Source organism: Typopeltis vanoorti, chromosome 10, assembly GCF_054136105.1.
Source record: "Typopeltis vanoorti isolate ZY-2024b chromosome 10, IOZ_Tvanoo_1.0, whole genome shotgun sequence".
Lineage (NCBI taxonomy): Eukaryota > Metazoa > Arthropoda > Arachnida > Uropygi > Thelyphonidae > Typopeltis > Typopeltis vanoorti.
The window spans coordinates 103,357,957-103,371,105 of record NC_143558.1 but is presented as its reverse complement, the minus strand read 5'-3'; the positions used below and the strand labels follow the sequence as shown (position 1 = coordinate 103,371,105).

Below are 13,149 nucleotides of genomic sequence, written 5' to 3'. Positions count from 1 at the left end.
CGAGTAAGCTTGGAGTTTAATAAGTAAAATTTGTAAACTGAGAGTAGATAACTTTTTGTGTTAAAGAAAGTATTTAAATTTGAAGAAAAAAGGTTCTAAATTTTGCTCAGAGTTTTTATAGAAGGATAGAGAAAGCAATCTGCCTAATGTTTAAATTCGTGTACATTTCATAGTAATGTAAATAAATGTTATTTGACTTTCTTGTAAACATAGCGCGTATAATACAAACAAGAGAGATTCTGAGGGAGAGAGATAAAATGCGCACAACTATATTAGAATAACGAAGAATAAAGTAAAGAAAAAAGACATCACAAGTAATTAATAGAAATTACAAGTATACAAAGTTAAATAATAATAAAAGTTTACCATGTCGCAGTAATGACAAGATAGCAACAGTAGATTTATAACAGTACACATCTCAGTAGGCTACTGATAGTAGCGCAGTGCGGACTATTGTTTTGTTTCGTGTTGTGTAATAATTTCTTGTGGGTATAAAATAGAAATGTAATAAAAAATTAAAAAGTTATCCGGTGCACAAAATCATAAGCGTCATGCTGCGAAAGAAGCAGATATTAAGAAACAAACTGGGGCTCTTAATAAATTTGTTAAAATATTAAAATATTCTGATGCAGATTGTAACCAACTCGACAGATCAGAAATCAGAGTTGATACATCATCCAGTTTGCATGAAAGTACAATTGCAACTATTGAACAAGATAACAAGACGCAAGATTTAAGTGAAAAACAGTTAGAAGAAGATTTAGTTGTAGTTGACCACGAAACTAACACAGTGTTAGTCTCTGTAAAATTAGAAGATCCAGGTGAATGGCAAAATATTGATGAAAAATTACGAGTTGTTTTAATTGGAATGGGGCCTGTTCAAAAGAAAAATATAATATATTCCAGAAATACATATGGTCGTAAATTTGGCGACACGTATTATAATAGAAAAATGGAAAACGGGGAGCTCGTGCCAAGAACATGGCTTGTTTATTCCGAAACTTTAAATTCTGTTTTTTGCTTTTGTTGCAAACTTTTCGCACCTACTGAATCAAGTAGTCTTGTAGAAGGTTATAACGATTGGAGAATTGTAAGTACAACTTTGCATAGACATGAGACTAGTTTAACTCACATGAAAAATTTCTTAAAATTGAAGGAATTTGATAAAAATTTAAAAAACAAAACTCTATTGATTGCCAACTCAAAGCATGTATGAAATGGAAAAGAAACATTGTACGAGTGTTTTAGAATGCTTGACTGAAATTATAAAATTCCTTGGTAGGCCAAAATTTAGCTTTTTGCCGATCATCTGATAAATTATATGAAAGGAATAACGGCAATTTTTTAAAATTAGTCGAATTGTTTGCTATGTTTGATCCCGTTATGGAAAATCATGTTGAAAGGGCCCTACAAGGAAACAATAGAGTACACTATTTGAGTAAAGACAGTCAAAATGAAATATTGGAAACTTCAAGTAATGCAATCAGGGATACAATTTTATTATCAGTTCGAAAATCTAAATATTATTCCATAATTTTAGACTGCACACCTGATGCAAGTAAAACAGAACAAATGGCCATTATTATTCGTTTTGTTTCCTGTGACAATGGAATTGTCAAGATCATGGAAGACTTTTTAGGTTTTGCAGATGTATCATATTCCACAGGACGTAGTTTATGTACAACAATAATGGAACAACTGGAAAAATGGAACATTCCCATTGAAGACATGAGGTCAAGGGTATATGACAATGGGGCAAATATGAAAGGGAAAAAATATGGGCTCCAAAATTTGCTTTTGAACAAAAAAATCCTTGAGCTTTTTACGTGCCATGTGCTTCTCATACTCTAAATTTAATCATTAACGATGCAGCCAAATTGAATGCAGATACAATTAGTTTCTTTGCAATTATTCAAGAAATATACAATTTCTTTTCATTCTCTTACAAATGTTGGGCAATCCTTTTAAAGTTCTTAAAAAAATTAACATTGAAACAGCCATCAGAAATACGATAGAAAAGTAAAATTAATGCAATCCGCCCCCTACGATATCAGTTAGGAGAAATTTACGATGCACTTTTTGAAATTTTAAATAATGAAAATTTTAATAAAGAAAGTCAGCATGAAGCACAAACATTATGTGCTAAAATAAAGGATTACAAATTTATTTGCTCTCTTATAATTTGGCATGATTTACTTAACAGAATAAAGCCTGTGAGTAAAATGCTTCAAGACAAAAATATGAACATTACACTTGCTTTAGAATCTATCGAAAACTTAAAAATATTCTTACAAGAGTATCGATTAGATACAAATTTTAAAGAAGTTCTAAAAACAGTAAAAGAACTGAGTGAAGAGGTGGATGGAGTCGTAAGAATGCTCCGACAGCCTTATTAAATTGAGTTATTTAGTTAACGGTACTCTACTGTTTACTCATAATAAAACCATGCAATAAAGAGTAAGTGTCGTTTAAATCGCACTGCATGGAGAACAAGAATTTAAAACTGGTGTGGAAGTTCGACGACGAAAGAAGACACGACAATTTGACTACGAGCATCATGACGAAATGCCACAATTGCCAGAAGATAAATTTAGAGTGAATGTGTTTTATACACTTCTACACGTTGCAATGTGTTCGTTAATAGAACGTTTTGAACAACTAAAAACATATGATAATTTCAATTTATTGTATAGATTACTACAATAATAACGAAGATTTACAAAAAAATTGTGACGATTTAGAGATTCTCTTGAAGGACGGTGACAATAAAGACGTAAATGCAATAGAACTATGTGACAAGTTATGTGCTTTCCGGGATATTTTTCAGAAGGTTAATTTAAATATTCGAAACCCTTTCGATATTCTTAATTTTATTGTGTCCAATAATTTATCTTTCCCTAACTTTTCAATTGCTTTAAGAATACTATTAACCTTACCTGTTAGTGTAGTGAGCGGTGAACGTTCCTTTTCCAAGTTGAAATTGATTAAAACCTACTTAAGAACAAGTATATCACAAAAAAGCTTGTTAGTTTGCGTTAATAGCTATTGAAAATTATATGTGCAGAATTGGATGTTAAGACCATTATTTCTAATTTTGTGAATATGAAATCAATAACCCTAAAATTTTAATAAAAAAATTTCAAGTATATTTATGTAAATTAATTTATTTTCTGTTATTCTGTAAAGATGTTATTTTTTGAATACTTATATTAAATGTTCTAATTATTTCTGAATTCTTTTCTTATTTTCTCATCTATCTTGAATTCTTTATATATTTTCCTAAAAGATAGTTCCACTTATAAAAATTATTAAAAAAATTTTTTTAAGTGGAATTTAAAATAAGTTACTAAGAATCTAGTAAAATGCAAGAATTTTTCAAATAAATTTTTATTTTAATTAAAATTCATTTTAATTTTGTTAGCGATTCGGGTCGGTGAGAAGGATATAATCCCTGTATCATTATATTCAACGATTAAAGTGACTTTAATCGTTGTTTTTCTTTAACTTTTGAGAATTTTTTTTGAATATTCGGGTTTTTAATGATTATCCTGCCTGGTCAACACCCCTGGTTCGTTACATTAGTGAACCAACGTGTGGCTGTTCTGTCAAAATTTATTTAAGAAATTTCAAATAATTTAAATTTTTATTATTGTAGAAGAACCACACACGCCCAAATCGTTACAGGGGCGCTTAGATAGAAATTGCATGCGGGCGGCAAAGACCCTAGCGCCAGCACTGAGTTTATGTGTATATATTGGTCAGTATATGTCAGTTTCTGGTAAACTGTGAAAGAAAGACTGCCAGAAGGAAGATGTGTGACAAGTGTATCTAGAAACGGAAGTATATTCTGTTTTTCAATCTCAATTGTGAACTGTATGCATTTGTTGTTTGTTTAGGTGGCTAAGAAAAGTGTCTAGTGTCTGGCAGCCATGGGGGCCAGATTACAAAAACATCATCAACGTATTTAATCCAAACTTTGGGTTTTAAAGGAGAGGAATCTAGAGCATGTTGCTCAAAATGTTCCATATAAAAGTTAGCAATGGGGGGGGGGGGGTAATGGTGAGTCCATGGCTGTGCCTTCTTTTTGCAGGTAGAATTTTGTATGACAAAAGCTTTCTACTTCCAAAAAGAAGGCACAGCCATGGACTCGTCATTATCTTTGTATATACTCCAGATGATGACCTTAATGTGTTGTACCCTGAATGAATTTTGATTCAGAACATGAACAAATCATTCAGGACTCAACAGATTAACTAAAAATTTAATGAAAGGAAAGGCTTGCATTTAGTTGAAGCCACATAAGAATGTATTAATTATAAAGGGTGATGAGGTATAGCATTGTATTAAAGTGGTATATTATTCAAAAATTTGTTAAGTGAACAGGAAATCATTTGTATTATATCATTCAGTTAAAATTAGCTTAAATAAGAATATTTCACTGGACGACTTGTAAGAGTAGGTCCAAAGGTCTGATACTTGCTGGCTTAAAGCTAGAGGATGCTTGATACACAGAAGGCAAAGTGCGTAAGCAGTTCCGAGAAATCTGCCATAGTGAAAATGCTGAGATCATCATGAGAACGAGAATGGCATAGTGCCATGTAGGAGATCCAGGATTCCCATTTATATCATTCATATCTTCCCATTTTCCTTCTCCTAAAGTTTGTCTTTAGGAGAAGGAAAATGGGAAGATAACTTGTTAATAGGTGAATATGTAGCTGTTAACTCATATTTCTTCAGAATTCTTGCGATAGGTTCTGAAATCCCGGAGATGTAAGGAATTGGAACTCGATGTATTGAATCTTCATTGTTTTGTGGTGAATTATAAGAATCGAGAAGATGTTGAGTATTTTGGACAAACTGGATGTTCTCTTGAAAAAAGAATCCAAGAACATCAATCCTCCATTCATCACAACAAACCTGAAAAATCTGGATTGCCTCAGCACGGGATTGAAACTAACCACAACATCCTTTGGTCAAAAACTCACCTCTTACATAGATCCCATTATAAATTTGAACGTTTATTCAAAGCAAGCATAAAGGCCTTACTCCATCGTCCTAACCTGAATTGAAATGACTGTATATCTATATCAAAAATCTGGGAAAGTCTAATCAGGATAACTCATTAATTCATATTAATTTTATGTTATTTAATATTATTAATTAATATCTTTATTTCAATCATGTCTCTGCTTAAAAATATTCCCTTTAATACTTAGTAATATAACATCACGTGGCTTGTTCTATTTTTAAATGATCTATTGTTAGTATTCTACCTTGTGTGTGTGTATATATATATATATTTAAAACTGTTCTTGTAGTGCCACTGAAGATGGTCTGCTATTTCCAGACCGAAATATTTGGTTAATTAAATATCTTTCTTGTGTTTACATGCATATATTATTCAGTCTTTATGTCACAAGTATCCTTAAAATCAAAGATTAATGTGAAAATTGTTTCAGGACATTACTAATTAGTGAACTCTAAGTGATTAATGCAATAAGGTGCAACCTGATGTCCAGTTGTCGAATTGAATTAGATTGAATTACATGTATTATGTGGGTTATGGTTAGAACTTAGATTGAAGTTAAGTTAACTTAGTAACCCCAATCTATAAAGGGGATAGCTAGAAGAAAAAATTGTATTGTTGAAAGCTATGGTTAGCAACTTGCTAGATATTGATTTAATGCATGCACTGCGCAGTTCTTAGAATGAGTTATTTTCTTTAACTTAGTATTGATATATGTGATTTAACCTATTGAAAGTGTATCTAGGTAATATTGTATGTTGTATATAAGGTTGATAATAAACATGTATTCTCTCTTAAAATTGAGTCTTGCCTGATATTGAGCGTCAACTCACCCCTCATAAAAGTACAAACCTAAGGTGGGAGGGAGCTGAAACGTTAGATAAAATTTGGCCATGACTGATAGAAGCAATTAGTATCTATATATGTGTAGGATTACTGGTATTGTCTCTCTGAGTAGTATATTAATCTATAATAGGACATAGACTGGCGCAGCTCTATAAATATAAATTTGTTTATGCCCGAAAAGGAGACAGGACCAGAATCTAAGCAAACACATAGGACGACTGCAAAGTAAGGGTGATATTGATAAGAGAGGTATAATAGGTATACAGAATGATAATTTCCATAGATAATGACACAACAATGAAGGTTGAAATGTTGGTTAACTGTGCTGGTTAACTGAACTCTTAGTTATATTTCATTGACTAAAAACAGAAATTATTTTTGTTTTTTCCTTTTATTGTACAATTTTTAATGTCAGGATGAAATAAGAGAACCTTGCATACTTTGTTCACTTAAATATCGCATTACCTTGGTAAATCAATGTCATTTAAAATTTTTTTGTGCTAATTTTATGTAATCACTTAGTTGACGATACATTTTATTTCTTCTCAAAGAACTTAATTCGAGATAATTATTTGAAATATTTTAAAGAAACGTAAGAAACTGGCTGTCAACATTCCAGATTATGTTATTTTTATTTTTGTTCAAAATCATATTTCGTCGAATTCTTCACAGATTGCCTGAAGCACACACCTTGACAACTTTTCTATATAGATAATAATATGAAAATCTTTAATCACATCAAATGTGAAGTGTACATTCTGTGAAAAGTATGAAATGCGAAATTAGAAGAAAGTAGATATTTATAATTCAGTTACTATGAGCAGTTGTTTTAGTGGCTGGGGGATAGTATACTTAACCATAAAATTTTAATAAATTCCATATAGGACATGTCTCAGATAATTTCATCATATATATATATATTTATGTTGCTTCCACTCAGGAAAGGTTATTTTACAACAGTAAAGAAACAGCATTATTATAATAATAATAATAATTTGTTTCGTTTTTCAAGTGCAATTTCATTTAAAATACTACTGAATATAATTTTGCGATATTTTAAAGTCTGTGTAGCTCAGTGGATGTGGCGTTTGCCACCAAAGGTGCTTGGCCGCACGAAGGAAGACTTGGTTTCGAGTCTAGTCGGCGACTAGAGGAAATTTTTCTAAGCCTTTTTTCTACCGGTTCCCGAGTTAATCGATCTCTGGCACGGGCAAGCAGGTTTTTCCTCCCGGAAACTCGGGTTTTTCGTCCTGTAAACTCAAGAAAATCGACCGTAGAACCCACATTAATTCAGACATTAAATATATTGTGTTAGGGACCACGAGATGGCGGCACATTTGAGCCGTCTCTCTTCACTGAGTACCACTTAATTAGTGATAGCCTTGGGCCATCTATCTCTGATTGGTACCAGTGGAGATTGAACTGCCCACTCAGTCTCCAAAAGTTAGATAGGGCTAAATGGCCTCGCCTACATACGGGAATAAAAAGGCGTTAGCTGATTTTTTTTTTAAAAATTAGTCTTGAATTATGAATATAATGCAATTTTAACGTCTTTTTCATAAAAGCAGAAAGAGTTGTTCTCATACAGCAGCAATATATCTAAATCTGTAAGAATAACAACATGACATGCATATTTCCATACATTGTAGTAGTGCAAAGTAAAATAATGTTCAGACCTTACTTATTGCAATAAATTTTTCTTGATAGCATTTCTTCTTCAGAATATTTTAAAACCGAGATTAGCACAGAGCACAAATGCAGAGATTAGGATGAAAATAATTTCTATAATATTTTCTGCAAGACATCTTCCAAAATGAATACACACATATACGCGTATATATCTTAGAAACAAAAACGGCGACTTGGAATTTCCTAGGTCATAAAGGTTACAAATTCACTACAGTTAGTCATTCTCATTATTTCTGATGTTACTTGACAAAAATAGCAAAAAAAAATATAATAATAATAATAATCACATGCACTTTCTTTTCAAAAAAACACACAAAGAAAGTACATTGTAAATCACACTTCATTCTGAAATCTTCATCATCATCTTAGGTGGCATCTTTGTATTGAAGGTTTGCAAATTTTGGATCTATCCATAATACAACACTGGGGCTAATACTGCACAGGGGCCCCAAGAACCAAGTACAGGGGAAAAGTTCCCTATATGTTTTTGACTGTAAGTCTGTGTGTGTTCATGGGGTCAATTTGCCTGTTCTGATGGGGAAAAAAACCAGAGTTTCTGGGTGAAAAAACCCTCTACCTTCTTATGAGACTGTCTACCTCACTTTAGTCGGAAGAGACCAGATAAAGGTTTCTCACATCATGGACAGGAATCGAACCCAGGGCTTTCTGACCAACAGGCTTTGTCTAAGCCAACTGAGCTATGAAGACTCTCTGAAATCTTCACTCAATGAAAAAAAAAAAAAAAAAAATACAGACAGCCCTCAGTTTATGCCTCACTTCCGTTCCTGAAAAACCGTAAACCGAATTGGCATAAAATGAACCCAATTTTAATGGTAGGTACAAAGTTATGTTCCACGCAGTCAAAAAATATGCACATGAAGTATGTGTAACATTATTATATTTAAAGCTTTGATAATACATACATGTATATTTGTTAAAATAAAATTATTAATAACGAAAACAAAACAAAATTATATACAAAAAATATGAAACTTCGAAAAGATGTTACATATTTCTATGTTGAAGTTCCTGGTTTCGAATCACCTGCATTTTTTTTTTTGAAAAAAGTATCCAGTGTTAACTGCCTAGATTTTCTTTTTCTTTAAGTTCAGTGTAAGGTTGAATAGATGCGATTACACTCCTTTTTATGTTTCGCACTCTGTGTTCCAATCGTTGTCTATTTCGCAAAGTTCATCAGTCATTGTCTCTTTACTTGCAAGGATACGCTGTAAATCGGCCGTTTTTATATCTCTCAGAGGACCTTCTTCGTTTTCTTTCTCCTCCTTTGGATGTTGACTTAATTGTTCGGTTAATTCTTTTAATTCTTCATTGGAAAGCAGTTTATCATGGCTCTCTAAGACTTCTGTCACATCTTCAGCTGTAATATTGTCCAATCCCACCTCTCGCACAAGCTTGATAACAACGTCAATAACATTCTCCTCTTGCTCTAATTCCTCAAAGTCGTGCATAAATGCTGAAGAAGTTTTTGCCATGCTCCTTTTAAACACTTTGCTGACACTTCATTCCAAGCTGCCTTGATGTTGTTAATGCCCTTCAAAATATCGAATGACCACCAATAGTCTAATAGTTTTTCCTGAAGTGTCCAAGACTCTTACCATTTCCATAAATGTTATACGGAGGTAATAGGCTTTGAAGATTGATATAATCCCCTGATCCATCGGTTGCAAAAGGGATGTTGTGTTTGGGGGGGGGGGGCATGTAAACAACCTTGACATCCAATGGTGTTCTTACTTCAGCAAGGTTTTGAGGATGTCCAGGGGCATTATCCAAGAGAAGCAATGCCTTGGCTGGCAAATCATTTTCTTTACAGAAGTGAAGCATGGAAGGACAAAAATAATTTGTGTACCAATCTATCAAAACATCTTGTGTAACCCAAGCTTTCTTGTTCCATTTCCAATAGGCTGGCAGCACAGCTTTCCGACCCTTGAAGACATGTTGTGTCTGAATGGCACACCATCATTGGTTTAAGCTTCAAAATTCCGGAGACATTTCACCCAACAAAAGCGTACCTTTTGCAGCTTTAAAACCTGGAGCTGAACGTTCTTCACAGGAAATGAAGGTGCTTGATGGCAATTTTTTCCAGTAGAGCCCATTCTCATTAACATTAAAAATGAGATCAGGAGGATAACTTCCTTGTTCTACACAGTCTTGAAATTCTTTAGGAAAAGCAGCTGCTGCCTCAACATGTGCACTTGCTATCTCACCACATAACAACTTATTGTTCAAATAGTGGACTTTCCATTTTGTCCTATTAAACAGCAAGGACTTTGCTTAACCAGGCAGTGCCTCAGCCAACATGACAATTGTTTTATTCATGTTGTACCACACACACATGCACTTTTTGTTTACAGAATATAGTTTGCTTGGATAAGTCCCAAAATTATCAGCCTATTCTTGTTCCTTCAGTTCCCAATTGGATACCCAATAAATAAGTGTATCACGAGAGTGCAAAGATTTAACATTGGTCAGAAGCCATGGGCAGTTCTCCACTTATAGGCTATGTGGAAGCTTCTGTTGTCTTCCTCTGACTCTTAAGCAACCCTCCTCCCAACTTCATGTGTGCTTGCATGCACACATATTAGATTAGTACTTAATTGAAGCAGGTAGTAATGGTAATGTGTCATACTCAAATATTGCTACAATATATGATAGCTTTTGTGTGCTCATAAAACTCCTTTAAGTACAAAAAAAAAAATAATGTTTTTTATGCCTTTGCATTTCATTGTTTTTATGAGGGGAAAAACTGTTTTTTCCCCTCATAAAAACATTTTTTTTTATCAAAAAATAAAAATACTACTCGTGCAGGTTTATATTACAATATGAAGTTGCAGTCTTCCCTTACCCATAAAGAGAAAAAGTTATTGAAATTACCATAATACTTCTGATTCATGCATTTTCCACTGAGTATGTTGGTTTCCATAAATAAATTAAATGATACGTTCACTCGCTGCTGTATTGATTAAACATGTAATAAATCATAATCAGGGGAATTTTCTCATGAAATTGTAGCATCCATCTTTAATTAACTATTAAATTACTTCTCTTTTCTAGTTGGAGCAGCAGTTTGTGTAAGTGGCAAAGGTGCAGAACCAGTTATACGGAATTGTGACATCAGTGACTGTGAAAATGTTGGCCTATATATTACAGATTATGCTCAGGTAACTATTAGCATAGGCATGGTTCTTATCAGTTTTCTTGCAGTTTATTTCACTTCATATGGATAAAAAAAAAAATATAAATAATAATAATAACAAAAATAACTCAACTGCCCCGAGTTTATTGAGCTAATGGTTACTTTGTGTTGTTCTAGCGCTGTTTCTTCTTCTCTACCAGCTATGGTTAACTCTTCAGGTACTTCCCATCTGCTTCTTCCTCCTTTGGACTAATTCCTATTTGATTCCAGTCTTCCATGTCTATTCTCACTCCACTTCTGCCCTATAACTTTGTTAGTGTTTTCCTTGTCCATTTTTTGCCTTTCACCTGTCTCTTATTTTTCTGATTAGGTCCATCTTCAATCTCTCTTCTCCATGAAACCAAACTATTTTAGGCAGATTTTCTCTATTGATTACCATCCTTTAACTCTAACATCTTTGCTGCTAATCTATTTTTATTTTTAACTTTATACACCCATCTTAGCATACATGAGCCATTTCCAGTTTTTGCATTATTTCCAACATTCTTTACCATTCATAATAAACTGGCCATTAATATAAAATCTTCTTTTAAGTCTTACCAACTCTCAACCTAAAACCTAAGTGTCCCATGTTGATGCCAGCAAGCCATTATTATCCATTTATTCTTGACTCTGTTTATAGCTTCACCATTTTTCATACTGCATTGGGCATAAATACTTAAATCTGTTCTGCCCACTAGTCAGCTCATCAAGTCCAAACTGAAATACTATCCATATCTTCGCTCAACAAAGATGCCAATCATATATTCTCTCTTAAATTTATTAATCCTCTACTCTGACTTCCAGCTTTTCTCTTCACATTTCCAACTTGTCGTTTAAATATTTTTTGATATGGTATCAGTCAGTCAGTGCTGATCACACCTCATCCATCACCATTATGAACAAGTAAGGAGCTTAATGCTTGCTTTTCATGTAGAATCTCTGTCACAGGAAACACCTCTCGAGCAATGGCAGTGTTTCTTCACAATATAACATGTGAATACTGTTTCTTAGATTCACATTCTGTTTTATCTTTTGCTTAGTCCTTTTTCAAAATCATTATTGAGAGCCACTGATTATACATGTTGTTCTTGCAAGCTTTGAGTTGACGGTCCACCACTTGCTGAGTGGATAACATCATTACTCTCCAACTTTGTAGACTGTAGAGTCAAATCCCACTGTGGCCAGGATGAGTGTCAAGGTGGTAGCTGAATTTCATTGCTTGATGTTAGATGACTATTGAACTTATTGAGGAGATGAAGTGGTATGAAAAACTATTATGCTGGTCTCCAGAGAGAGGTTTCTGGACAGCATATCTCTTAGTTCACTCACAGTATTAATATACTATAGGTTTATAGCCCTCCATGGATGAGATTGTCTTAAGAAAAGAATAATAACAACTAGAAAAATTACCTAAAGATGACATAAAAAAGAATCTATAAATGTGGGAAGTGAGGTCTGTCTAATGATACATTACGTCTTGCAAATAGTGTATCACCTTACCATGAAGATAAGATTACTTTAATTTTAGCAGTAAATATACAGCTAATTCTCTTTTTATACGATTTCAAAATAACACAGTTTAGAAAACAAAAGCAATTCTATTTTTACACAGTATATTTTGATTTAACAAGGTTCTAATGGCACTTTCTTTTAAAATTTCTGTTTGCATTCAGTAGAAATATGTAGCAAAATCACAAAAAAGTGTTGGTGTCTTTAAAGCAACTGAGGATCATGTGACTATTATTTTGCAAGAGTGCTTCAGTAGATCGTACATTAATCGATCCCGCAGACTGCGGGCAATGAAAAGTGTGGATTTTAACATGTTACTAGTGCACTGGAAGGCAAACAGAAAAGATTGGATTACAAAAGAAATTTTTAATGAATGGTTCCATCAATGTTTTGTCCAGAAGTTAAATGCTATTTGATGGGAAAAAATCTAGACTTTAAAGTTTTATTGATTATAGACAATGTGCCTGGTCATCCTGTTTTAGAACACCCGAATGTGGAATTTTATTTTATGTCACCTAATACAACCACTAGACCAGAGTGTGATCGCTACCTTCAAAACTTTCTACATAAGAATAACATTCCAATACATTTTAGATTAACTAGATAAGATAATTTACTGACAGTTATTGATGTCTGGAAGAAATTTGCGTTATCAGAATTGAAACTATCAACTTTAAATGCATGCTGGAAAGCTGCTTGGCCAGAATGTGTGAAAAAGAAAAACCCTGTACCTTTGCATACAGCTGAATATCCCAATATCATCAGATTAACACATGTAGTTGGTGGAGAAGGATTTGATGATTTTTCCTCTGCAGGTATTTGAGAATTGATGGTTGACAAGGCTGTTAGTAATGACGAAATAATAGAAGCTGTCCTTGAGAAT

At 33.3% G+C, this 13,149-nt stretch overlaps 1 protein-coding gene across 2 annotated transcripts in view; it reads left to right on the top strand.

The window, feature by feature from the left end:
- The window catches only part of FBXO11 (F-box protein 11), a 412,771-nt gene that overhangs the window by 205,971 nt on the left and 193,651 nt on the right, over nucleotides 1-13,149 (top strand). For both annotated transcript variants that reach the window (XM_090399679.1, XM_090399680.1), the window contains exon 9: nucleotides 10,634-10,740. In XM_090399679.1, the coding sequence (XP_090255805.1) occupies nucleotides 10,634-10,740 (107 nt within the window). The remainder of the gene's footprint in view (nucleotides 1-10,633; nucleotides 10,741-13,149) is intronic.